Source organism: Prenolepis imparis, unplaced genomic scaffold, assembly GCF_030444845.1.
Source record: "Prenolepis imparis isolate NDT839.2.m4 unplaced genomic scaffold, iyPreImpa1.0 SCAF_7, whole genome shotgun sequence".
Taxonomy (NCBI): Eukaryota; Metazoa; Arthropoda; class Insecta; order Hymenoptera; family Formicidae; genus Prenolepis; species Prenolepis imparis.
Genome location: NW_028141165.1, coordinates 3,987,141 through 4,012,869, shown reverse-complemented (window position 1 = coordinate 4,012,869; position 25,729 = coordinate 3,987,141). Strand labels below are relative to the sequence as shown.

Genomic DNA, 25,729 nt, shown 5'->3' with positions numbered 1-25,729 from the left:
AGATGTTTTTTCTCCCATGTTATTATCCGAATATTGCACGCTCGCTACCGATCGATTTTCTCGACGCCTCTGAAAAGTTCTCACTTTAAAAGCGTGCATTTATCTTAAACATAATTCGCATCAATAATGTCACGAAGATAATAGACAAAATTATGTAATAGAGATAATCGAGACTCTAAAAAAAAGGAGGAAATAACTATAGGCAAAGAATTAACAATCGAATAACATGTTCTCGCTTCAACAGTCAGTTCTTCTATGTCCTTCGAAATAAATGGAACATCCCGAGGAGCGTTACTACAAGTTGAACCGATATTTTCTATCGGTTACTGGATTATGGCCTTATCAGAGCAAGTGGAGCGCTCGTTTCTTAAGAACCGTTATTACTGTTGTCATGCTGTCATGTGTATTTGTTCAGGTAATCGCAATGTTGAAACATATACATATAATATAAAAACACACACACATACATGTATGCATGTATTATATTATATATACATTATTATATATTATATATACAGTATTATACATATATTAAATATTAATTATATCATTATTATAAATATGTATATTTTTGTATACATAATATATATATAATTTCTTTTTAAATACAATTAACAGTATGAATAGAATTAATAAATAAGTATTTTATCATTTTATATAAAAAAACTGTAATAAAAAATTTGATAAAGAATTTCTCATATGAGAAATTTGGTCGAGTACGTTTTGATAAATAGCTCTAGATAATAGTTGTGTCTTATTAAAAATTAGTGATTTTTTTTAGATGTCGAGTATATTTACATCCGAAGTCGATTTAAATTTTTTAAGCGAATCATTACCAATGCTTGTGCCCACCGTAGGTAATCTGTGTCAGCTGTATACACGTATTATTCACGTAGACAAAGTAAGTTCCGTCGGGCATTACATATTTAATAAGTTTTATAGGCAATAAAATAAAAGCAAAACAAAGTAAACATATTAAAATAAAATGATACGTAATAATAAATAGACAAATTTATAAATCTTTCAAAATTTAAATTTGATTATTACGGTTATACTAACATAGCAACTGATGGAATAAAAGATCAGATATATTATATATATTAATAACTATATATTAATATTTTTCTTATTACTATTTTATTCTTACAACATATGATTATTTCTTAACGTTTTATGTCTCTTTAGTTTAAAGAATTATTTGAGCTTATGTGGAACGATTGGGCCCTGGAAAAAACAGACGATGAGATCAAGATCATGCATCAATATGCTAAAACTACGAGATTAATCTCAATGTATTTTTCGGGTAAAAGAAACACGAGACGTTTTATATGTAAAAGAAAAACGCATGCCTTTCTAACTGTGAGATTTAGATTGTATTTCTGAGATGATTATGCAACCTCTATTATCAGCATCGGACATTATATATTAATCATCACATACATCATTTTCAACAAATGACCATTTCTTTTAGTAATTCACAATCATGAATTTATTTATATACACAAAACATTCATTATATAGTTTCACCATCAAATAAAATGAATATAAAATATATAAGTATATATTATCTATATAAGTATACAACTCTACATAAGTATGATTATTTTATTTAGTAGAGTATCACTTTGCTGCTAATTTTTCGGTTTTTACTTTGATATTTATTTTATTATCAATAAGATATAGTATATTCATTTTTTTATATGCTAAAGAAATGAAGACATTCGTACTATATTTCATGTCTTACATATTTTTATAATTTTGTCAAATCAAACTCTTTTCAGATCTTATAAATCTTGAGAATATAATAGAAATAAAGTTTATATACATATACTCAAAATTAATTCACATTTTGAATATTATTTATGCTTAATAATCCACTTTAATCCACTTAAATCTTGTATCTTTTGAGCATAATAGAATCTTTGAACAGAGAAAAATAAAAATTGTGAAAAAAAACACAATACGATCGCACATATCTTATTGCGCTGTATTTATATTTTCTCAAAATGACTATTGACATAAAATTTACACTAGAAAACATTTACAATAATTTTCAGTTACAATGTACACGATTATAATAGGATACATTGTGTGGCTGTTCATGCCGGTAATTTTTGGCGTTATACGACCTACGAACGAATCTCGTCTACAATCCGCCATTCACATGGAATTTTATATCGATAAAGAACAGTATCTTTACCTTATTCTGTCCTACTTATCTATCGTGTATATTCTTGCACCATTAGTTTTTATTGCCAGTATCACCTTATACCTGGCTCTTACGCAACATGTTTGCAGCATGTGCGAGTTGCTAGGGTAAGAAATTATTTCTCGCAATTAACTTTGAACTATTTACAAGATTAGGAAATAGAGCGTGTGTAGTTGCTTTCTTAATTCTTAAGTGCATTAGTAATTTCATAGTAGTATTTTATCTGCACAATAAATATCAGAAATATTTCCCTTGTTACATTTGCCTAATTATTTATTATTTTGTTATTTTGCATTCTTTTTGCAAGTAATATAAGCAATAAAAGTAAAATTGCTGGTAATTTGACAGGAATCGCGCAGAACGCTTATTTTACGTTGTCGAGGATAAAGCGGAACGTGATTTAATTCGCGGAACGAAAATAAGTTGCAAAAATATAGCTTCTCTTGTACAGCAGCATTACAACGTTATAAAGTTCGTACTTTTATTTGTTTTAATATGTTTTATACATGTTATCTAATGCATCAGCATATGATTCGACTTTTTATAAATAATCTGCGTAATGAGGTAAAACTGTTATTTAAAAACAAAAAATGATTATGATAACTGAACGATGTCGTTTTCACTTGCTCTCTTAGTGCTTTTATATAATTTTAATTTCTAAATTATTATTAATAATATAGAGAAAGATCATGTTTTAATACTAATATTTTCTTTAATCTTCTTTATATATACTCAAAAATTACAGTTTGAAGCTTTGTATATGATAATATAACTACAAAGAAATATTATTTCTCCGTCGACTGAAATAAAAAATTTTTAAATTAAGATTATTATTATAAAATTAAGCACCTCTTTAGCAAATTTCAAATCGTATAAATGTTTACATATATCATATATATAGTTATATCTATATACAAGAAACACTGTTTTCATCATCGTTTTAATATATGTATATGACTTTTTTCACATTACAAGATTCGTTAACATAATCGAAACTTGTCACACAATACCACTTTTAATAGATCTATCAGGAATAGTGATTTCGATAAGTCTTTCCTTACTGAAGCTAATGCAGGTATGTTGTTAGAGAGCGCGAAAATATGTAAAGCTTTACGTGTTATTCAAAGTGCTGAAACGTACTCTTTCAGATACTAACAAGTTTTGAGAATGCAGATGGAGCTTTCGTATTTACTAGTTTTATAATTTTGGTATTGTTTTATCTGATCATACCTAATTATATGGGTCAAAAAGTCACAGATACGAGCTCGAGTTTATGTGAGAAAGTGTAAGCAATATACATCACAATAATATATTCAAAAGTATATTTAATATACTTTAGTGTATGTATGCATATATGCACACACATACATATAATGTAAAAGAAATAGACAAAAAAAGAAAAAATTGAAAAAAATAACTAAAAATTATTTAAAAAAGTAAATAATAAATTTTCTCGAAAATATTTTACGTGCGTGAGCTTTTAAAGTTTTTCGGAAGTATGTAAAATAATAATGTAAACATTTAACTAATTGCAAATCTATCTTTAAAGTTATGAAAGTTTTTGACAAAAAAAGGCAATAATATATTCCATATAATTTGTTATATATTAAAATATTAATTTTATAATTAAATAGGATATTTATTTAGTTTGTTACTTCAGAATTTTTTAATTTGATTGTTTTCACATGATGTAAGAATTTTGTTCCTGCAGATACAATTCCGCCTGGTACGATGCAGATGTTTCAGAGCAGAAATCATTATTGCTAATAATTGGTCGACGATTTCACCCGCTCGTCTTGACTGCCTGCAAATTTTATCCGATGTCTTTGCCGAGTTTTAAAATGGTAAGAAAATGATATATCATAGTCGATACGTGCAAAGTGTAACAATTAAAAATAAAGAATGTGTGTCTTCCAAAGATACTTCAAATGGCGTTATCCTATTGCATGTTTATGAGACAAGTTTGAAGTTATTCGCTAATTATAAATGTTGGAATAAGGTGAGAAAATACGCAAGAATGCTGTATCAAATATGCACTGATCTTGTTTTAATACGATATCACAAATATTTTGCAGAGCAAAAAAATATTAGTGCGATTTATACAATAGGTAAAGACGTGTGTATTTGTGTACATGTAAATTTGAATGTAGTATGTATAATAATTAAAGTAAATCTATAATACACGTTGACACGTTGAAGTATTGTTAATTATTTTCAGAAATAGAAAATTGAAATCGATAAAGTGGCATTAAAATGATATGTAATCGAATCCAATGTAAATCCAATAAAAATAAGTTAACTGAGAATTACTCTCTCTTTATTATATTAATAAAAATAATTTATAAATTTATAAAACGCGCAGAATTACCAAAATCCGAATTTCGTTGTGTTCTATGCAACTCTATCCTAGATGTTCAAAACCTGATCACGGAATGGGCAAAATAGCTGACTATTCTATCGTCATTTTTTATGTATTCTTATGTGTGAAATATCTACTATATTTCAAATATATTTATCCTCTCTCGCTATTTTATTTTTTTTACCCATACTTAATAATTGAAAAATAACCACAACATTACCGTAGTAAAAATAATCGCGTGCGTGAAAAACAAACAGTGCGGAAAAAACTAACTGTAGGTAATTTTCGGTCGCAGACCATACACCCCAGATGTTTTTTCTCCCATGTTATTATCCGAATATTGCACGCTCGCTACCGATCGATTTTCTCGACGCCTCTGAAAAGTTCTCACTTTAAAAGCGTGCATTTATCTTAAACATAATTCGCATCAATAATGTCACGAAGATAATAGACAAAATTATGTAATAGAGATAATCGAGACTCTAAATAAAAAGGAGGAAATAACTATAGGCAAAGAATTAACAATCGAATAACATGTTCTCGCTTCAACAGTCAGTTCTTCTATCAGTCAGTCCTTCGAAGTAAATGGAACATCCCGAGGATCGTTACTACAAGTTGAACCGATATTTTCTATCGGTTACTGGATTATGGCCTTATCAGAGCAAGTGGAGCGCTCGTTTCTTAAGAACCGTTATCACTGTTGTCATGCTGTCATGTGTATTTGCTCAGGTAATCGCAATGTTGAAACATATACATATAATATAAAAACACACACACATACATGTATGCATGTATTATATTATATATACATTATTATATATTATATATACAGTATTATACATATATTAAATATTAATTATATTCATATACTATATATAACGTCGTAATAAAAGAATTATTGCTTTAGCCAGTGTTGGTCAATAAAATACTCTTAACCTTGTTTTTAAAATTCGACTGGCAATCACATCTTACATTTTATTAATTATATCATTATTATAAATATGTATATTTTTGTATACATAATATATATATATAATTTCTTTTTAAATACAATTAACAGTATGAATAGAATTAATAAATAAGTATTTTATCATTTTATATAAAAAAACTGTAATAAAAAATTTGATAAAGAATTTCTCATATGAGAAATTTGGTCGAGTACGTTTCGATAAATAGCTCTAAATAATAATTGTGTCTTATTAAAAATTAGTGATTTTTTTTAGATGTCGAGTATATTTACATCCGAAGTCGATTTAAATTTTTTAAGCGAATCATTACTAATGCTTGTGCCCACCGTAGGTAATCTGTGTCAGCTGTATACACGTATTATTCACGTAGACAAAGTAAGTTCCGTCGGGCATTATATATTTAATAAGTTTTATAGGCAATAAAATAAAAGCAAAACAAAGTAAACATATTAAAATAAAATGATACGTAATAATAAATAAACAAATTTATAATTCTTTCAAAATTTAAATTTGATTATTACGGTTATACTAACATAGCAACTGATGGAATAAAAGATCAGATATATTATATATATTAATATCTATATATTAATATTTTCCTTATTACTATTTTATTCTTACAACATATGATTATTTATTTCTTAACGTTTTATGTCTCTTTAGTTTAAAGAATTATTTGAGCTTATGTGGAACGATTGGGCCCTGGAAAAAACAGACGATGAGATCAAGATCATGCATCAATATGCTGAAACTACGAGATTAATCTCAATGTATTTTTCGGGTAAAAAAAACACGAGACGTTTTATATGTAAAAGAAAAACGCATGCCTTTCTAACTGTGAGATTTAGATTGTATTTCTGAGATGATTATGCAACCTCTATTATCAGCATCGAACATTATATATTAATCATCACATACATCATTTTCAACAAATGACCATTTCTTTTAGTAATTCACAATCATGAATTTATTTATATACACAAAACATTCATTATATAGTTTCACCATCAAATAAAATGAATATAAAATATATAAGTATATATTATCTATATAAGTATACAACTCTACATAAGTATGATTATTTTATTTAGTAGAGTATCACTTTGCTCCTAATTTTTCGGTTTTTACTTTGATATTTATTTTATTATCAATAATACATATTAATCTTTTTTATATACTGAAGAAATTAAGACATTCGTACTATATTTTATGTCTCACATACGTATTTATAATCTTATCAAACTAAATCCTTTTTAGATCTTATAAATCTTGAATATAATAAAAATAAAGTTTATACATATATACTCAAAATTAAATCACATTTTGAATATCATTTAGACTCAATACTTTAATCCATTTAAATCTTGTACCTCTTGAGCATAATAAAATCTTTGAACAGAGACCGTACTATGAAGAAACACAATATGCACAGTCTTTACCGTACATTCCTTATCGCATATTTATAATTCATATTTTTCAAAATGGCTATTCACATAAAATTCACACTAGAAAACATTTACGATTATTTTCAGTTATATCGTACACGATTGTAATAGGATACATTGTGTGGCTGTTCATGCCGGTAATTTTTGGCGTTATACGACCTACGAACGAATCTCGTCTACAAACCACCTTTCACATGGAATTTTATATCGATAAAGAGCAGTATCTTTACCTTATTCTGTCCTACTTATCTATCGTGATTATTCTTTCACCATTGGTTTTTATTGCCAGTATCACCTTATACCTGGCTCTTACGCAACATGTTTGCAGCATGTGCGAGTTGCTAGGGTAAGAAATTATTTCTCGCAATTAACTTTGAACTATTTACAAGATTAGGAAATAGAGCGTGTATAGTTGCTTTCTTAATTCTTAAGTGCATTAGTAATTTCATAGTAGTATTTTATCTGCACAATATATATCAGAAATATTTCCCTTGTTACATTTGCCAAATTATTTATTATTTTGTTATTTTGCATTCTTTTTGCAAGTAATATATGCAATAAAGGTAAAATTGCTGATAATTTGACAGGAATCGCGCAGAACGCTTATTTTACGTTGTCGAGGATAAAGCGGAACGTGATTTAATTCGCGGAACGAAAATAAGTTGCAAAAATATAGCTTCTCTTGTACAGCAGCATTACAACGTTATAAAGTTCGTACTTTTATTTGTTTTAATATGTTTTATACATGTTATCTAATGCATCAGCATATGATTCGACTTTTTATAAATAATCTGCGTAATGAGGTAAAACTGTTATTTAAAGACAAAAAATGATTATGATAACTGAACGATGTCGTTTTCACTTGCTCTCTTGGTTTTATATAATTTTAATTTCTAAATTATTATTAATAATATAGAGAAAGATCATGTTTTAATACTAATATTTTCTTTAATCTTCTTTATATATACTCAAAAATTACAGTTTGAAGCTTTGTATATGATAATATAACTACAAAGAAATATTATTTCTCCGTCGACTGAAATAAAAAATTTTTAAATTAAGATTATTATTATAAAATTAAGTACCTCTTTAGCAAATTTCAAATCGTATAAATGTTTACATATATCATATATATAGTTATATCTATATACAAGAAACACTGTTTTCATCGTCGTTTTAATATATGTATATGACTTTTTTCACATTACAAGATTCGTTAACATAATCGAAACTTGTCACACAATACCACTTTTAATAGATCTATCAGGAATAGTGACTTCGATAAGTCTTTCCTTACTGAAGCTAATGCAGGTATGTTGTTAGAGAGCGCGAAAATATGTAAAGCTTTACGTGTTATTCAAAGTGCTGAAACGTACTCTTTCAGATATCAAGTATTATCGGCGATATGGAAGTAGCTATTAGATCTATCGGTTTGACTCTTGTAGCATTGTGTTATCTATTTATACATAATTACATGGGACAAAGAATCACAGACATGAGCTCAAATCTATGTGAGAAATTGTAAGTATAACTTGCTTTTTCAATATGATATATATTGAATTATTTTAGAAAATATTTTTGGCTATATGTATATTCAGTAATATTTATAGTATGTTAAAAATGAAATTTATCTGTTTAAAATAAAAAGAAAAAAAATTGATATCAATGTGAAATCTATTAAAAGAATAGGAAAATATATGTATAAAGTGAATGTATTTTAAATATTTTAAATACGATATTTGTACAAATATAAAAATATTCAATAATATATATATATATAAATTATAATATTTTTCTAATAAAATATTATAAAAAGAACTTTTTTTAAGCCCATTTTTTAAATCGGGATCCAATTTTTACTTAATTAACATCTACCTTAAATTAAACGTTATTTTAGTAATTGGTAGTTTGCTTAGTTATAACGATTTAAAAATGAGAAAAAATTGATCTTGTAGATACAACTCTGCATGGTACGATGCAGTTATTTCGGAGCAGAATTCATTATTGTTAATAAAGAAACGATGTCTCCACCCGTTTGTTCTGACTGCCTGCAAGTTTTATGTGATGTCTGTACAGAGTTTTGGAATGGTAAGAAAATAGTATTGTATATTCGATACATATATTCGATAAATCATAAATACAAAGAATAAAAATGTGTTTTTGTGAAGGTACTTCAAACGACGGTCTCCTATTGCATGTTTCTCAAACAAATGTAAAAATATCTTTACTAATTATAAATAATGTAAAAAATACGCAAAAATGTCAAACGTCAAATATGTATTAATCGTTTTATCATATCAAAAATTCTTTAAAAAAAATAATATATATAATGCTATCTCTCTCTCTCTCTCTCTCTCTCTCTCTCTCTCTCTCTCTCTCTCTCTCTCTCTCTCTACGCAGATAAGTAAGTGTACATAAAATAAATGTAACAGAATAAGTGAAATAAATTTGCAATATACTTTAATAAATGAAAAATATATGTTAATCTTTTTTTTCAGAATACTTAGAATATTGAAATATAAAACGGCAAAAAAATTACGACAGTAAAAATAACGCAATGCTCAGAAAATTAAAGTACCTATATTATGCGGTCTCTATTGGTATTAAAATAATAAAAAAAAGTTATTATAATACACACACACACACACACACACACACACACGTGAAATTAATGTAACTATGAAACCAAGAACCAAATTTCTCTACACTACTCAGATATTCGAGAACTGATCATATAGAGGAGATACTATATGGAATCTTTTCATAATTTTGCTTGAATCATCTATTTTCTCAGAAATACATAAAATGTTTCTTAAAAACAGAAAGCCACGACACTTATTAAAAGATTCGTTGATAAATTTAAAGCTGATACGTTTTTTGGAAAAAAAATCCTCGTCGATTTCACTTTTTTAAATAATTTATCTATAAAAATACCTATATATCTTATCAATAAATAATATATCTATCAATAGAAAATTATTTCTAGTGTTGCTTGGATATTTCTTTTATTATAGTATTTTTAGAAAAATTTATTTCAAAAAGATCAAATTAACAGCTATCGAAATAAAATAAAGTCTACAAAACACTTTTACTATACACTTATAGTCGTCGATTTTGTTCTGCATTGTGTGAATACACTGTTTTCAACTTTCTTCACCATCCCTCGTTCCCTATAACAGTCGAAACATAACTGCGATGCCACCACCGCAGCAAAATAATCGCGTGCGTGAAAAACTAACAGTGCGTAAAAAAACTAACTAGAGATAATTTTCGGTCACACACTACACACCAGGTGTTTCCCATGTTATTATCCGAATATTGCATATGATCTACCGATCGATTTTCTCGACGCTTCTAAAAAGTTCTCACTTTCGTATTAAACGCGTGCACTTTTCTTATATATACCTATATTGCAACATCAACATATAATATAATATGTATATAAATGCTCTAATATAAGCATAATTATTTTATTTGACAGTATCGATACAGTATAATTTTGGCTGTTAATTTCGGTTTCTATTTTATATTTATTTTATTTATTTTATTGACAATATTATATATGCTAATCTTTTTAACGTGCTGAAGACTTTATGACATTTCATACCATCACGTCTTACAAATTTATATAATTTTATCAAACCAAACTTTTTCATCTTATAAATCTTGAATAGAATAGAAATAAAGTTTATATGTACTAAAAAATAAATCACAGTTTGAATGTCATTTATGCTTCAAAATACAAAATACTTCAATCATTTGTCATTTACACTAAAAAAAATGATTTTGCAACTATAGCAAAAATTTTGTAGGTGCGAAAAATTAACTGAGGTAGATAAACAATTAGCAAATATTGTAATATCGTATATATTTTGCACGTAATCAATCTAAATGACAGAGACAGAACTAAAAAATTCTATCTGTGACAAACGATAATTCTATCTGTGACAAACGATATTCTATCAGATACAAAAAATAGCGATAATTTTTGTTGCGACATCTAGAAATTTTTTTTGCGTGTATGCATGTCTCATTTATGCTTTAAAATGCAAAATACTTTAATCATCTTAAATCACTTGAACATAATACAATCCCTAAACGACCCTACTGTGAAGAAACAATGTGACCGCATACCTTTACTGTGCTGTGTTCAAAATTTATATTTTTTCAAAATAATTTTGATATAAAATTTAGATTAGAAAATTTATATCTACGGATAATTTTCAGTTACGATGTACATAATTGTAATGGGATACGTCGTGTGCCTGTTCGTACCGAATATTTCCGGCATAATATTGCCTATAAATGCCTATGACTCTCGTCTACGAACCGAATTTCATGCAGAATTTTACATCGATAAAAAGTGGTTTCTTTCTTCTTATTCAGTCTGTCTTGTGTATCATATTGTTTCTTATACTTTATAAGTTTTCTTGCCGGTTCCTCTTTATACCTGATTTTTACGCAACATGTTTGCGGCACGTGCGAGTTGCTAGGGTAAGAAATTACTCCCTTAGCAAGTAACTTTTACTATTTACAAAAAATTTTTAGAAAGTAGAGCTGCTCTATTAATTCTTAAGTGCATGTGAATAACTTCATATATGAAACAGTACTTATTTTATCTGCAGAATAAATATCAGAAATATTTCCTTTCTTACATTTTCCTAATTATTTATTATTTATTTTGTTATTTTCTATTTTTTCTGCGAATCTCATAGTATATTTCTTTCTATTTTTATCAATTTTAAAAAAGATATTATTTCAACAGTTTAATTATAAAAAAGATATTATATATTTTAACAAACTTGATATTTGTACATATAATATAAAAGTTGCTGATAATTTTGACCGGTATCGCGCGGAGTGTTTATTTTATGTTATCGAGGATATAGCAAAACGCGATTTAATTCGTGGGACGAAAATAAATTGCGAAAATATAGCTTTTCTTGTACGGCAGCATTACAATGTTATAAAGTTCGTATTTTTATTTGTTTTAATACATGTTATCTAATGTATCAGCACGATCCTATTTTGCATAAATAATCTGCATAATGAGACAGAATTGCTAAAAACAAAAAATAAGTTGAAAAATAATAATAATTAATTATGATAACTGATAACTTAATGATGTCGCTCTCACCTATTTTCGTTGTTTTTATATAATTTTAATTCATAAAAAAAACAATTATTAATGTCAATTTGAACAATATAGGAAAAATTAAGAAATATTTTTATCGGCTCTCAGTATTTAATAACTAAATGTGATTCTTAAATTCGGCCTAAGAGCCAAGCACGAAAATTAATTCTAATTTTCGAGGATTATTAATTTGATGGAACTTAGTTATCTCAAACCAAGAGATACCGTTCCGAAAAATTAGAATTAATTTTCGTGCTTGGCTCTTAGGCCGAATTTAAGAATCACATTTAGTTAATATAGGAAAAGATCGTGCTATAATATTGATATTTTTCTTTTTCATTTCTTTATATATACTTACAATAGAAATTACATTATTAAGCTTTGTTAATCGAAACTTGTCACACAATACCACTTTTAATAGATCTATCAGGAATAGTGATTTCGATAAGTCTTTCCTTACTGAAGCTAATGCAGGTATGTTGTTAGAGAACGCGAAAATATGTAAAGCTTTACGTGTTATTCAAAGTGCTGAAACGTACTCTTTCAGATACTAACAAGTTTTGAGAATGCAGATGGAGCCTTCGTATCTACTAGTTTTATAATTTTGGTATTGTTTTATCTGATCATACCTAATTATATGGGTCAAAAAGTCACAGATACGAGCTCGAGTTTATGTGAGAAAGTGTAAGCAATATACATCACAATAATATATTCAAAAGTATATTTAATATACTTTAGTGTATGTATGCATATATGCACACACATACATATAATGTAAAAGAAATAGACAAAAAAAGAAAAAATTGAAAAAAATAACTAAAAATTATTAAAAAAAGTAAATAATAAATTTTCTCGGAAATATTTTACGTGCGTGAGCTTTTAAAATTTTTCGGAAGTATGTAAAATAATAATGTAAACATTTAACTAATTGCAAATCTATCTTTAAAGTTATGAAAGTTTTTGACAAAAAAAGGCAATAATATATTCCATATAATTTGTTATATATTAAAATATTAATTTTATAATTAAATAAGATATTTATTTAGTTTGTTACTTCAGAATTTTTTAATTTGATTGTTTTCACATGATGTAAGAATTTTGTTCCTGCAGATACAATTCCGCCTGGTACGATGCAGATGTTTCAGAGCAGAAATCATTATTGCTAATAATTGGTCGACGATTTCACCCGCTCGTCTTGACTGCCTGCAAATTTTATCCGATGTCTTTGCCGAGTTTTAAAATGGTAAGAAAATGATATATCATAGTCGATACGTGCAAAGTGTAACAATTAAAAATAAAGAATGTGTGTCTTCCAAAAATACTTCAAATGGCGTTATCCTATTGGATGTTTATGAGACAAGTTTGAAGTTATTCGCTAATTATAAATGTTGGAATAAGGTGAGAAAATACGCGAGTATGCTGTATCAAATATGCACTGATCTTGTTTTAATATCAAAAATATTTTTATAGAAAAAAATCATTAGTGCTTTATAGTGATTTATAGGTCAAGACGTGTGTATTTGTGTGTATATACGTGTAAATTTGAATGCAGTATGTATAATAATTGAAATAAATCTGTAATACACACACATTGGCCAAGTATTGTGATTTTTTTTTTTAGATAAATAGAAGATTGGAATATACATATAAAGCAACATTAAAATAAAACATACTCGATAAAAATGCAAAAAAATTAATTTAACTGAATAATAACTGAATTATTATGTATACTCTCTCGATATTATATTAATAAAAATAATTTATAAAATTACACATTATATTTCTGAATGTTAGAGAGAAAAAAAGAGAAAAGAGAGAGAGAGAGAGAGAGAGAGAGAGACCCCTTGTTTGTTTTTTATTTTTTTAAACATTTTCTACTATTCTTTATTTCTGAAAAAATCCACATGCTAGGAGATACACGTATGTAAAATTCTAATGTATCTGTAATATAAAACACGCGCAGAATTATCAAAATCCGAACATTATTGTGCTCTGTGCAATGCTATCCTGGATTCAAAAATTGATCACGGAATAGGTAAAAATAGCCGACTATAGCCTCTGAAAAGTTCTCACTTCCGCGTTAAACGCATGCATTTTTCTTAAACATAATTCGCATCAATAATGTCAGATAAAGATAAAAAAATGTATAATAGAAATAATCGAGACTCTAAAAAAAGGGCGAGATAACTATAGGCAAACAATTAACAATCGAATATGTTCTCGCTTCAACAGTCAGTTCTTTTACTTCGAAGTAAATGGAACATCCCGAACAGCGCTACTACAAGTTGAACCGATTTTATCTATCAGTTATTGGATTATGGCCTTATCAGAGCAAGTGGAGCGCTCGTTTCTTAAGGATCATTATCACTATTATCATGCTATCATGTTTACTTGGTCAGGTAATCGCGATGTTGATATATATACATACACATATATATATATATATATGTATTATATATATTATACACATAATATTATATATTATAAATATAATTATACAATATAAGTATACATATATGTATATATGTACATATACAATTTGCATATACATATATAATATGTATATATGTATATATTTTTTTATATTAACAGTATAAATAGATCTAAAACTTAATAAATAAGTATTTTATCATTTTATGTAAAAATTGTAAAAAAAATTGTAATAAAGAATATGATAAAGAATACGTTTCGATAAATAACTCTCGGTAATTATATCTCATTAAAAACTAGTGATTTCTTTTAGATATCGAGTATATTTACATCCGATGTTGATTTGGATTTTTTAAGTGATTTATTACCATTGATTATCCCTATAGTAGGTAATCTGATACAGTTGTATACACATGTTGTTCACATAGACAAAGTAAGTTCTATCGGTTTATTACATATTTAATAAATTTTATAAGTAATAAAATAAAAGCAAAACAAAGTAAATATATTAAAATAAAATGTTACGTAGTAATTAAATAGACAAATTTGTAAATCTTTCAAAATTTAAATTTGATTATACTATATACTAATATAGCAACTGATGAAATAAAAGATATCAGATATATGTATTAATATCATCTATGTGTTAATTATAATTTTTTTTCTTATTACTATTTTATCCTTATAACATATAATTATTTACTTCTTAACGTTTTATGTCTCTTTAGTTTAAAGAATTATTGGAGCTTATGTGGAACGATTGGGCCCTGGAAAGAACAGACGATGAGGTCAGAATCATGCATCAACATGCTGAAACTACGAGAGTATCAACGATTTATTATTCAGGTAAAAAAAAAAATATAAGACGCTTTATATATAAAGAAAAACGCATGCATTTCTGAATGTGAGATTCAGATTGTGTATTTCTGTGTATAGAATAATTGTGTGCAACCTCCATTATTAGCATCGAACATTACATTAATGATCACATAGATCACTTTCAACAAATGATCATTTCTTAAGTAATTCACAATCATGAATTTATTTATATCACACAAAACATTCATTATATAGTTTCACCATCAAAATAAATATAAAATTCTCTATATAATATAAACATGATTATATTATTTGGTACAGTATCACATTGCTCTTAATTTTTTTGTTTTTATTTTGATATTTATTTTACTGCCAATAATACATATTAATCTTTTTTATATACTGAAGAAATTAAGACATTTGTACTATATTTTATGTCTCACATACGTATTTATAATCTTATCAAACCTAATCCTTTTTAGATCTTATAAATCTTGAATATAATAAAAATAAAGTTTATACATATATACTCAAAATTAAATCACATTTTGAATATCATTTAGACTCAATACTTTAATCCATTTAAATCTTGTACCTCTTGAGCATAATAAAATCTTTGAACAGAGACCGTACTATGAAGAAACACAATATGCACAGTCTTTATCGTACATTCCTTATCGCATATTTATAATTCATATTTTTTAAAATGGCTATTCACATAAAATTCACACTAGAAAACATTTACGATTATTTTCAGTTATATTGTACACGATTGTAATAGGATACATTGTGTGGCTGTTCATGCCGGTAATTTTTGGCGTTATACGACCTACGAACGAATCTCGTCTACAAACCATTCCCATGGAATTTTATATCGATAAAGAGCAGTATCTTTACCTTATTCTGTTTTACCTGTGTATCGTGGTTATTCTTATACCATTAGTTATTCTTGCTAGTATCAGTTTATATATGGTTTTTACGCAACACGTTTGCGGCATGTGCGAATTGCTAGGGTAAGAAATTACTTCTCGCAATTAACTTTTAACTATTTACAAGAATACTAGAAAATAGAACGTGCGTTATTAATTCTTAAATGCATGATGAATAATGCATGAAAATTTCATATATGTGTGATATATGAGACAGTTATTTATCTGCACAATAAATATCAGAAATATTTCCCTTGTTATATTTTCCTAACTATTTATTATTTTGTTATTTTGTAAATAATATGTACCATAAAAATAAAGTTGCTGATAATTTGACAGGAATCGCGCAGAGCGCTTATTTTACGTTATCGAGGATGAGGCAGAACGTGATTTAATTCGCAGGACGAAAATAAGTTGCAAAAATATAGTCTTTCTTGTACAACAACATTCTAACATTATACAGTTCGTACTTTTTAAATACATTTTATACATGTTACCTAATGCATCATCACGAACCGACTTTTTACAAGTAATCTGCGTAATAAAGCAGAATTGCTGTTTAAAAACAAAAAATTATTATGATAACTAAACAATGTCACTTTCACTTATATCACTTTACTATATTTGTTGCTTTCATATAATTTATCGCTTTTTTATATATTTTCAAAAATTACATTATATTAAGCTTTGCATATGATAATATATATATATATATGAAAAAACATTATTATTCCTCCGTGATTTAGAACAATTTTAAATATAAAATAATTACAAAATTAAGCACGTGCAAACTTCTAATCGTATATATAAATGTTTGCGTACGTATTTATTTCTACATACAAGAAGTATTCTTTGCATTGTTTTAACACGTACATGCCTTTTTTTACATTACAAGATTCGTTAACACAATCGAAACTTGTTACACAATACCATTTTTAATGGACCTAATAGGAATAGTGATGTCGATAAGTCTTTCGTTACTGAAGGTATGTTGTTAGAGAGACCAGAAATATGTAAAGCTTTATTTAATGCATTAATTATGTATGAATTAATTAATGTAAAGCTAAATTATCGAAGCTGAAACATATTCTTTCAGATACTAACAAGTTTTGGGAATACAAATCGAGCTTTTCTATCTATTACTAACACAATTGCAATATTAATATATCTGATCCTACCTAATTATATGGGTCAAAAAGTCACAGATATGAGCACAAACTTATGTGAGAAAGTGTAAGTAATATACTTCGCAATAATATATTCAAAAGTATATTTAATGTGTATGTATATACATATGCACACACACATACATATAATGTAAAAGAAATAGAGCAAAAAGGAAAAAAAAGAACTAAAAAAATAAATATTAAATTTTCTCTAAAATATTTTACGCGTGACCTAAAATTTTTCGAAAGTATTTAAGATAATATATTTATATCTTTATATTTAAAAGCTATGAGTTTTTAAGGGGGGAAAAAAATCCAAATAATATAATTTGTCATATTTATAATATCAATTTTATTTATGATTAAATACACTATTTCTTTGGTTTGTTATACTTATGAATTTGTTAATTTGACTGTTTTCACATAATGCAAGAATTATGGTCCTACAGATACAATTCCGCTTGGTACGATGCAGATGTTTCAAAGCAGAAATCATTATTACTAATAATGGGTCGACGATTTCACCCGCTCGTCCTGACTGCCTGTAAGTTTTATCCGATGTCTTTACCGAGTCTTAAAATGGTAAGAAAATTATATATCATAATCGATGCACGCAAAGTGCAACAATGAAAAATAAAGAATGTGTGTCTTCCAAAGATACTTCAAATGGCGATATCCTATTGCATGTTTATGAGACAAGTTCGAAGTTATTCGATAACTACAGATGCTGGAATAATGGAATAATAGAAAGCACGCGAGAATGCCTGTGTTGAATATACCGATCTTGTTTTAATATTATATCAAAAATATTTGTGCAGAGAAAAAAACATTAGTGCAATTTATAGGTAAAAACGTGTGTATTTGTATGTGAATTTAAATGTAGTATGTAATAGTTGAAATAAATATATAATAACTCTATAAATCTATAAATCTATAACCTTGACCAGTATTAAGAATTTCTTTTTAGATAAATAGAAGATTGGAATGTATAAAGTAACATTAAAACGAAACGTATCTGGTAAAGAATTTTATTTCGAGTATGTTTATCCGCTCTCGTTATTTCACTTTTTTGTTTCATAATAATTGTGCCAATAATCGTGATATAAAAATATCGTGAAATAAAAAATATAATAAGAATAATTGAATAAATCTTAAAAAGATGAAACAATCATAGCAACAAAATGAACGTAGAACGTTACAAATTGAATCGATTTCTTCTGTTGATTACTAAATTGTGACCTTATTAAAGCGAATGGAGTGCTTGTTTGATAAGAATCGTTAACTTCATCATCAGCATTTGCTCAAGTAATCGCAATTATAAAAGTGTATGTATATTTTATTAATATAATATTCATATAATGTTTTTATATATTGATTAAAAAAGGAATTAAAAAGTATTTGATATATTTTAATAAAATTAAAACTTAATTAAATATTTATTGAAATTCTATTTTATCGAATTTATACTAAAGAATTTGATCATGTCAGTAAAACATGTATATTGACTTTCTCCCTTTTATATCAATAGTAACATGTGTGTGTTTAGATATTGTTTATTTTTCATCTGAAATTACTACGGAATTCGTATAGTCGATGTGATACCAATGATTTTACCTACATTAGGTGTCTTGCCTTAAGTATATGTGTGTGTGTGTGTATCAAACTCATATATAGACAAAGTAAGCTCGGTCGATCTATCCTTAATTAAGTTCCTATAATAATACTTAAAATTTAACAAGATTTATTTTTCATTTTAGTACACACAAATGCTCATATAAAGAATTTTCTGTGATTATTAAGTCATTTATTTATTACTTTTTTATTACATGAGGAAATAATTATGCACAATTATATTTATAAAAAATATAAATAATTAAAAAAATATATATATATATATGTGTGTGTGTGTGTGTGTGTGTGTGTGTGTGTAATAATAAAATAAAGTTGTAAATATTTTAGAATGCAAATTCAATGCAGATGTGATAACATATATCGATTGGTAGCCTAATAAACGAAACACAGATTAATCTGGATTAATTTTTTTCTTATATTTTTAATACACACATGATCATTTATTGCCTATATATATAATTTTACTTTTCAGCTTATAGGGTTCTTAGCTTTAACCTACTATATTCGAACATGTATGGGACGACTGAGTGGTAAAAAACACATGAGATCATGCACGAGCATATTGAAACCATGAGATTATAGATGCTTTATTTTTTAGGTAAGAAAAAATTAGGTAACAAAAAATGTTAAATTTCGCTTTATCCACAAGGAATACTTATTTTTTTTCTACATCACAGATATATATATCCGCATATAATACTGCGAAACTATTGTGCTTTCTTCATTATCAGCAACGAATACATAATCATAACACATTTATTTATCATAATCATTTTCAATCTAACGTGATTTTTTTCTAGCAATTCATATAATCACAGTTGTATTTTTAAAATGCATTCATTAGATTCATTACAATCATTATCGTTAAATAATATAAATAGGTTTACTATTTTCCATAAAAAATAATTTATTTGACTCTCGTAGTGTGTGCTAAATTTTTTCTCTAACTTTTCCTAATTTTTGTTTTATGTCTATTTTATGTGTTCTTTTCGTGCTATACTGATCTATACATTTTTATAAGGCATTAAAAACTTTTCTGTTAAAAATTTATATTTCTATAATATATAACATATAACTTTATTAAACCATTTTTGGAATGTGCAACTGAATATAATCCATTATTAAAAAGGAGATGTAAAGTCGATCTAAATTATTCATTGATGAACGATACTTCTATTTTATTCGATTATTGATGTGCATCGGATTTACTCTGTCTATGACTTTTACGTAATATGTTTGCGAGATGTGCAATTGAGATAAGAAATTATTGAGATAAGAAATAGTTTTTTAAATTTGACAACTATTTGCGAAAAAATAGACGATTTGTAAATTACTAATATAAATTACCATAACGTAGACCGTACATATCATCTATAAATTCCTGAATGTACGTATAAATATCATCAAATGATAATAGAGATATCGCTTTCTTTTATATGTCAAGAAAAATAATTTTCTTGTATTTTATTAATTGCATTATTCTTATTATTTACTCATCGCTTAAAATAATTTCCTAATCAAAGTATTGATGAATTACCTAAGCGTAATCAATACAATATGTATTTATTTTTAAATAAATACATAAAACACAAAAACATTTCTTATCTCGCGCCATGGTCTCAATTAACATATACTCTGTTTCACATTGCATACAAAATTTATTGATGTAATCAATAGTTATTACATTATGTCTAATAACTTTTATAGGATTTATGTTCGTGATAATCATAATAAGTGTGTTAATAAAGATATGTTGATAATGTTGGAAGCGCGATGAGTATAATCTCCAAATGTAATTAAAGTATTGCGAAACAAGTCTTTCAGATACTAACCATTGTCAAAATCAAAAAAGCTATAAGATCTATCTTTCACTATCATATTGTGTTATCTATTTATGTTTAATTACATGGCATAAAAAGTCACGAAGAGCTCGAACATATGTGAAAAAATATGAGTATAGTATATTATATTTTTAATAATAAATATATATTCGATGTCTGTAGTTCTAATTAAAAAAATCAATGCACGAATTATACGACAATCAAGAGTGTTCAATTTTTTAAGATACGTCAAACGGTGATCTCATATTGCATGTTCATTAGACAAATCTGAGAGTAGTTTTATCACCGACAGACGTAAAAACAACGATGTAGAAGACATAGTCTTTTAGCTTAAAGTCTACATTAGTCTATGAAAGAACAGATTTTTAAAAATTTTCCTTTGTGTAGAAAAAAAAATTTATTAGTTGCGAGATATGGGTAAGTAGATACAATATAATGAATAAATGAATTTGTAACATGAGTAATGAGAATAAGTAAATTTATATATATTGACAGAGTATGTAACCTTGTTTTTCGAGTAATAATTATTGAAATATTTAAGCCAATATTAGTGAAATGTAAAAAATCACGGAAATGCGTACTGCGAAAGTATTTGTGCTAGTAAAATAATTATTAGTTTTTTTATTATTAAAATAAGTAATAAAAAAATTTCTGCGCATAACATTATACACATAAATTGTGAAAATAATGATTTTCAACGGCTATGTATATTTGAATAACATAGCATATCATAAGAGATAAATAGTTTTGGACTGTTTTGTTGAAATTGAAAAAGTCGCTTATATCAGATGTAAGAATGCATTCGCATAGAGTAGCAGCGAAGTGTACTGCATCGTTCACAATTTGCGTAAAGGTTCCATCATTTACGATTCACCAAAATCAGTGAAAGATCAATCGCGAGGTGGAGTCACGGCAAGCGAGGCGGCGTCTGTGGAGGCCGATTTAATAACATTAATGAAGGAATAGCTCGCGAAAAAGAGCAAGACAGAGGGTGGAAGGGAGGGGGAGAGCGTTCTCGTCCCCTCGATTTTCCTCGCCGCTCCTCCGCCATTCTTTATCCTTAGAGGAAATAAAACCAGAGTTGTAAGAGCCGGATGATTAATATCCAGCCGACAGTTTGTGAAGCGGGCAGCCAATAAACGGGATAAAAATACTCGTGAAAAATAGCGCGCTCATTAGGGGTACAGTGACATCTGCGACTGCCTGCTTCGCGCTCGGAGGAGTTCGAGAAGGCGGGTCGACAGGAGAGCGGTAGGGTGAAAGCAGAAAAGGAAAAGAAGACGAGGAAGAGGTACTCGAGAAGCGGGAGCACCGGGAAACGCGGAGAGGGACAGATTTATTAAAGTAATGGCAGATTATTTTAATATTCCGATGAGAGTGCCCTCCATTCGCATTGTCTCGTGCAATTCAATAATCTTCGCGCCTAAACAACCCTTCTCGTTGAGGGAGCATTATTTTGGAGACTAGACGCTGTCACTTTGTTCCTCTCGCTGACTCTTAATGTACATATAAAGAACAAATAGATTTACCAAGAGATCGCGAGAAGTATTGATATTTCCCATTTCGAATCGCGAAATTCGACTCTCATCGTTCTCGATACGAATCCATATTCATGTCTCAAGCATAGCGTTAAGTGTGCGATGTGAATATGAGCCAATATATATCGATTAGTTCTACCAAGAACCTCGACAAAGAGTTCTGTGCTCCGTTTATTTGAATTGGAAGTAGCTCGAGCTAAATTTTTGCCGAGAATACAACGGATATAACGCAGCTGTTGGATTATGAAAGTTAGTAAGTATAAGTGTTGCTGCCAAGGCAGTGATATCTGAATAATCGATTCGACCATATTATACAACATGGTTGTTATTTTACGTTTCCTTATTAACATGCTCTGTTACTAACAGCTACATTTTTCTTCGTTTCTGTGTTACGTGAAAAATAAAAACAGCGTGAGAAAATACATTCATATGAGTGTCATAGGATAATAAAGGCTGGATAATAAAAAATTCATTAGAGAACATAAGATAAATGGGGATAATTAACAGCAGGATAAATGAGTTGCAGTAACGTCTAATGATAAAATCGATAGTCATCGCGAAAAAGTCGTTAAGAAATCACGGCTATTAATCAAACATTCATCGTAGAATTATTAAAAAAAGAATGACTGTGTGAAATAAAAATCATATCGAGATGAGACACGATGATACTGTACTCATTCCATTACACAATTACACTGATTAATTCCCAGTGTATAATTTATAATAATCGCAATACAGTTTAATTCTAATTTCGGCAATGGCGAAAAATATGACAAGGAAATTTATCGTCGTACACAATATATGATGTTTGAGAAGAAGCGAATAGTAATTCTTCGGAATAAGTAAAGTCGCAGATGCACATCGGGATAATTTTCTTCTTGGCATTAGTCCGTGCATGGTATCGTTTTATTTCGGAGCATCATTGCGCGAATCGAGAAGAAAGGAGCTCATCTTTTCATTCTTGCTCTCATTGAATTGTTTCGGTTTATTTGGCAAAACTGAGAGTCTACCGTACCGAAGGAAAGACGCCGTTGCCAAACAATGAAACAACATATATATTCGAAGAAAACTGCATTTATTAATTATGAGATACTAATCGCGCGATTCATTACAAAAAAGTTACGTCACAAATTAGTTTTCGTATTACTTCTAAGAGATTATGCCAGAGATATGTTGCAATTACCCCTCCCAGAGTGAGAGAGCTTAACGTATTCTACAACATAACTACAGCTACCAGCTGCCATTATGGGCATCGAAACTCCGATCGCAGCCATCGGAGCACTGATATACGCCCGCCATCAAAATCACGTGCAACAAAGTGGTGCGATTGTATTTTTCTCTCGCAGCTCTTTTTTTTTGCCCCGCACTCTTTTTATTTTCAATCACGGCACGCGGACGGTCGCGATCGATCGTTCGATCGCGACATTGTACCCCGAATCGGCCGGCATAATCTTGACGTATATTTTTTCCGGACAGAGCGCGAGCTGCGCTGCCATGGCGGATGCTGGCCCGGCGCGGCGAGATATTCGTTAGGTGAGGGCAATTTTTAAAAATTAAACGTCCCACTTTATCGTTACGCGCGGCGATTAATAATAACGGGAGCGCGCGCGATCGGGCGAGCGAGCGAGCGTATCTTCTATAACCTTTCCGGGATATAAATCTGCGAAATTCTGGAATTATCAGGCGGCGGGGCATGAAAGGCTATTTCCGTCGCGCGGAATCGCGGGCAATATTTTACCGCCCGGGATTGGGGTTGAACGCGGGACACATCGACGTTTGATATTTTTATGCAGTGGCGCCACCGCGACGAGATTTACGAGGCAGATATGCGATCACAAAATGTCCGACACTAAATCAAACATGTTGCATCGGAAAACATCCGAAATTATTATTGGGACTTTTATTGGATCAACGGGAATGAAATAAACGTGTGACGCAACTTTATATTCCGTCTCTCCTCTCCCTTTCCTCTCTCACCCCCTCGCCGCCCTCTATATCCAACCGTTGCGCGCGCGAGCGTGCCCCGTTCTATCCGCTCTCTTGTGGAATAAAAGGCTAACTTTATGATTGATTCGCCTTTTTTACGAGCCTTTTTTCGTCGTACATCAGTGCCGAAGGCGATGGATGGATTCCCTCCGCTTCCTCCGTTCTCTACCGATATCGTTCTGTCTCGTTTCTTGAAGCTAAATGCGCGATTCCGTGCTGATCGCGAGAGAAATCGTTTCGATTTAGTCCGCATTAGTCCGCAATGAAAATGTGATGCCAATGAAACGAGGATTGCTTAAAATTAAAAAATATATCTCGTACGAATTATTACGCACGAGAGAAGAACATGATTCCCTCATCATCTATTAAAAAGACTATATCTTAACGTTAAGTTTCCTGTTCTTTCTTCACGTAAGCTAATAAATATATGTGTCATGGACAACTAAAAGATTCGTGTTTGTATTTCATATCCTAGTTTAACAAAAATGACTTATTTACCTAATTACATCTTGCCATCTTTTTATAGAGGAATACAAACGTATGAAACCCAACGAAAGGGCTTAGAAATCTCACATCCGGTTACAAAAGAATTTTAAAAAATGATAAAAGAGAAAACAGAGCGCGCATCCCCCAAGACCGCCACAGCTTGCTGTTATTAATCGCGCTAATCGATTTGACGTTCGCTGATAATGCAGCGTCGGCGGGAGATGCAGTCTCGTATATGCCGTGTCTATCTTTTATTGATGCGGCCGGTCGGCGCTGGCGCCGGCGTCCGACGCCCCATAATTGAAGGGTCGCCCTTTAACTGAATTTCAAACGATCGTATTGTTAGCGTTGCGTTTGCGATTGCGCGAGAGCGTTGCGACGTCTTCCGCCAATGTTCGCGAAATCGCTGCGCGCATCCCCCCATTCAACGCAATTTCATTCTTCTGAAGTAAAAACCGTAAAACGAGAAACTTCTCTATTATTGCATCCTGATATTAGATTATCTGCTAATAAAAAAGGTGTATTAATTTAAAAAAAAAATTGACAATAAGAAAAAGCGAATATTTGGAAAAAAATGTTAGGCTGCAATCTCTGTCTGATTAATTTCGACTTATTCTACTGATTCTTCTGAACGCTACATTATTATGTCTAATCACTGTATTATTCTTAATTACTAATTTTTTATTTGATTATTTTAACTTTTCCCCATCTCTTTCACACACATAAAAAGAGACAGAGAGAAAAATAGTAACAATTTTCTTTATATATATATATTTTACACACACTC

At 28.9% G+C, this 25,729-nt stretch overlaps 5 protein-coding genes across 5 annotated transcripts in view; 4 read left to right on the top strand and 1 right to left on the bottom strand.

Moving 5' to 3' along the window:
• LOC145938945 (BRCA1-associated RING domain protein 1) overlaps positions 1 to 25,729 on the bottom strand; it is a 162,000-nt gene that overhangs the window by 83,537 nt on the left and 52,734 nt on the right. The gene's annotated exons all lie outside the window — the stretch shown is intronic.
• Positions 264 to 4,501, top strand: LOC145939018 (uncharacterized). Its single transcript, XM_083043026.1, has 10 exons — positions 264 to 415; positions 782 to 901; positions 1,186 to 1,303; positions 2,058 to 2,316; positions 2,558 to 2,680; positions 3,185 to 3,284; positions 3,358 to 3,494; positions 3,921 to 4,053; positions 4,129 to 4,317; positions 4,428 to 4,501. The coding sequence occupies exons 1-9, from the start codon at positions 272 to 274 to the stop codon at positions 4,174 to 4,176; spliced, it is 1,182 nt and encodes a 393-aa protein (XP_082899152.1). The 5' UTR covers positions 264 to 271; the 3' UTR covers positions 4,177 to 4,317; positions 4,428 to 4,501.
• Positions 5,154 to 9,197, top strand: LOC145939012 (uncharacterized). The gene is made up of 9 exons (XM_083043015.1): positions 5,154 to 5,297; positions 5,792 to 5,911; positions 6,200 to 6,317; positions 7,069 to 7,327; positions 7,569 to 7,691; positions 8,193 to 8,292; positions 8,366 to 8,502; positions 8,937 to 9,069; positions 9,150 to 9,197. Exons 1-9 carry the CDS (start codon positions 5,154 to 5,156, stop codon positions 9,195 to 9,197), a joined length of 1,182 nt encoding a protein of 393 aa, XP_082899141.1.
• On the top strand, positions 12,513 to 14,150 carry LOC145938123 (odorant receptor 4-like). The gene is made up of 4 exons (XM_083041525.1): positions 12,513 to 12,589; positions 12,663 to 12,799; positions 13,226 to 13,358; positions 14,079 to 14,150. Exons 1-4 carry the CDS (start codon positions 12,584 to 12,586, stop codon positions 14,148 to 14,150), a joined length of 348 nt encoding a protein of 115 aa, XP_082897651.1. The 5' UTR covers positions 12,513 to 12,583.
• On the top strand, positions 14,371 to 18,290 carry LOC145939059 (uncharacterized). Its single transcript, XM_083043114.1, has 9 exons — positions 14,371 to 14,514; positions 14,859 to 14,978; positions 15,274 to 15,391; positions 16,122 to 16,377; positions 16,633 to 16,755; positions 17,189 to 17,279; positions 17,390 to 17,526; positions 17,909 to 18,041; positions 18,117 to 18,290. Exons 1-9 carry the CDS (start codon positions 14,371 to 14,373, stop codon positions 18,201 to 18,203), a joined length of 1,209 nt encoding a protein of 402 aa, XP_082899240.1. The 3' UTR covers positions 18,204 to 18,290.

What these genes read in the sequence shown, in the direction of transcription:
- LOC145939018 (XM_083043026.1), top strand. Translation starts at nt 272, where the DNA reads ATGGAACATCCCGAGGAGCGTTACTACAAGTTGAACCGATATTTTCTA. An exon ending in GTATTATTCACGTAGACAAA is followed by an intron (nt 902 to 1,185) that starts GTAAGTTCCGTC and finishes ATGTCTCTTTAG; the next exon opens with TTTAAAGAATTATTTGAGCT. An exon ending in CCTTACTGAAGCTAATGCAG is followed by an intron (nt 3,285 to 3,357) that starts GTATGTTGTTAG and finishes GTACTCTTTCAG; the next exon opens with ATACTAACAAGTTTTGAGAA.
- LOC145939012 (XM_083043015.1), top strand. Translation starts at nt 5,154, where the DNA reads ATGGAACATCCCGAGGATCGTTACTACAAGTTGAACCGATATTTTCTA. An exon ending in AATCTCAATGTATTTTTCGG is followed by an intron (nt 6,318 to 7,068) that starts GTAAAAAAAACA and finishes GATTATTTTCAG; the next exon opens with TTATATCGTACACGATTGTA. An exon ending in AGCATGTGCGAGTTGCTAGG is followed by an intron (nt 7,328 to 7,568) that starts GTAAGAAATTAT and finishes ATAATTTGACAG; the next exon opens with GAATCGCGCAGAACGCTTAT.
- LOC145938123 (XM_083041525.1), top strand. An exon ending in TCGAGTTTATGTGAGAAAGT is followed by an intron (nt 12,800 to 13,225) that starts GTAAGCAATATA and finishes TTGTTCCTGCAG; the next exon opens with ATACAATTCCGCCTGGTACG. An exon ending in CTTTGCCGAGTTTTAAAATG is followed by an intron (nt 13,359 to 14,078) that starts GTAAGAAAATGA and finishes AAACACGCGCAG; the next exon opens with AATTATCAAAATCCGAACAT.
- LOC145939059 (XM_083043114.1), top strand. Translation starts at nt 14,371, where the DNA reads ATGGAACATCCCGAACAGCGCTACTACAAGTTGAACCGATTTTATCTA. An exon ending in ATCAACGATTTATTATTCAG is followed by an intron (nt 15,392 to 16,121) that starts GTAAAAAAAAAA and finishes GATTATTTTCAG; the next exon opens with TTATATTGTACACGATTGTA. An exon ending in TAAGTCTTTCGTTACTGAAG is followed by an intron (nt 17,280 to 17,389) that starts GTATGTTGTTAG and finishes ATATTCTTTCAG; the next exon opens with ATACTAACAAGTTTTGGGAA.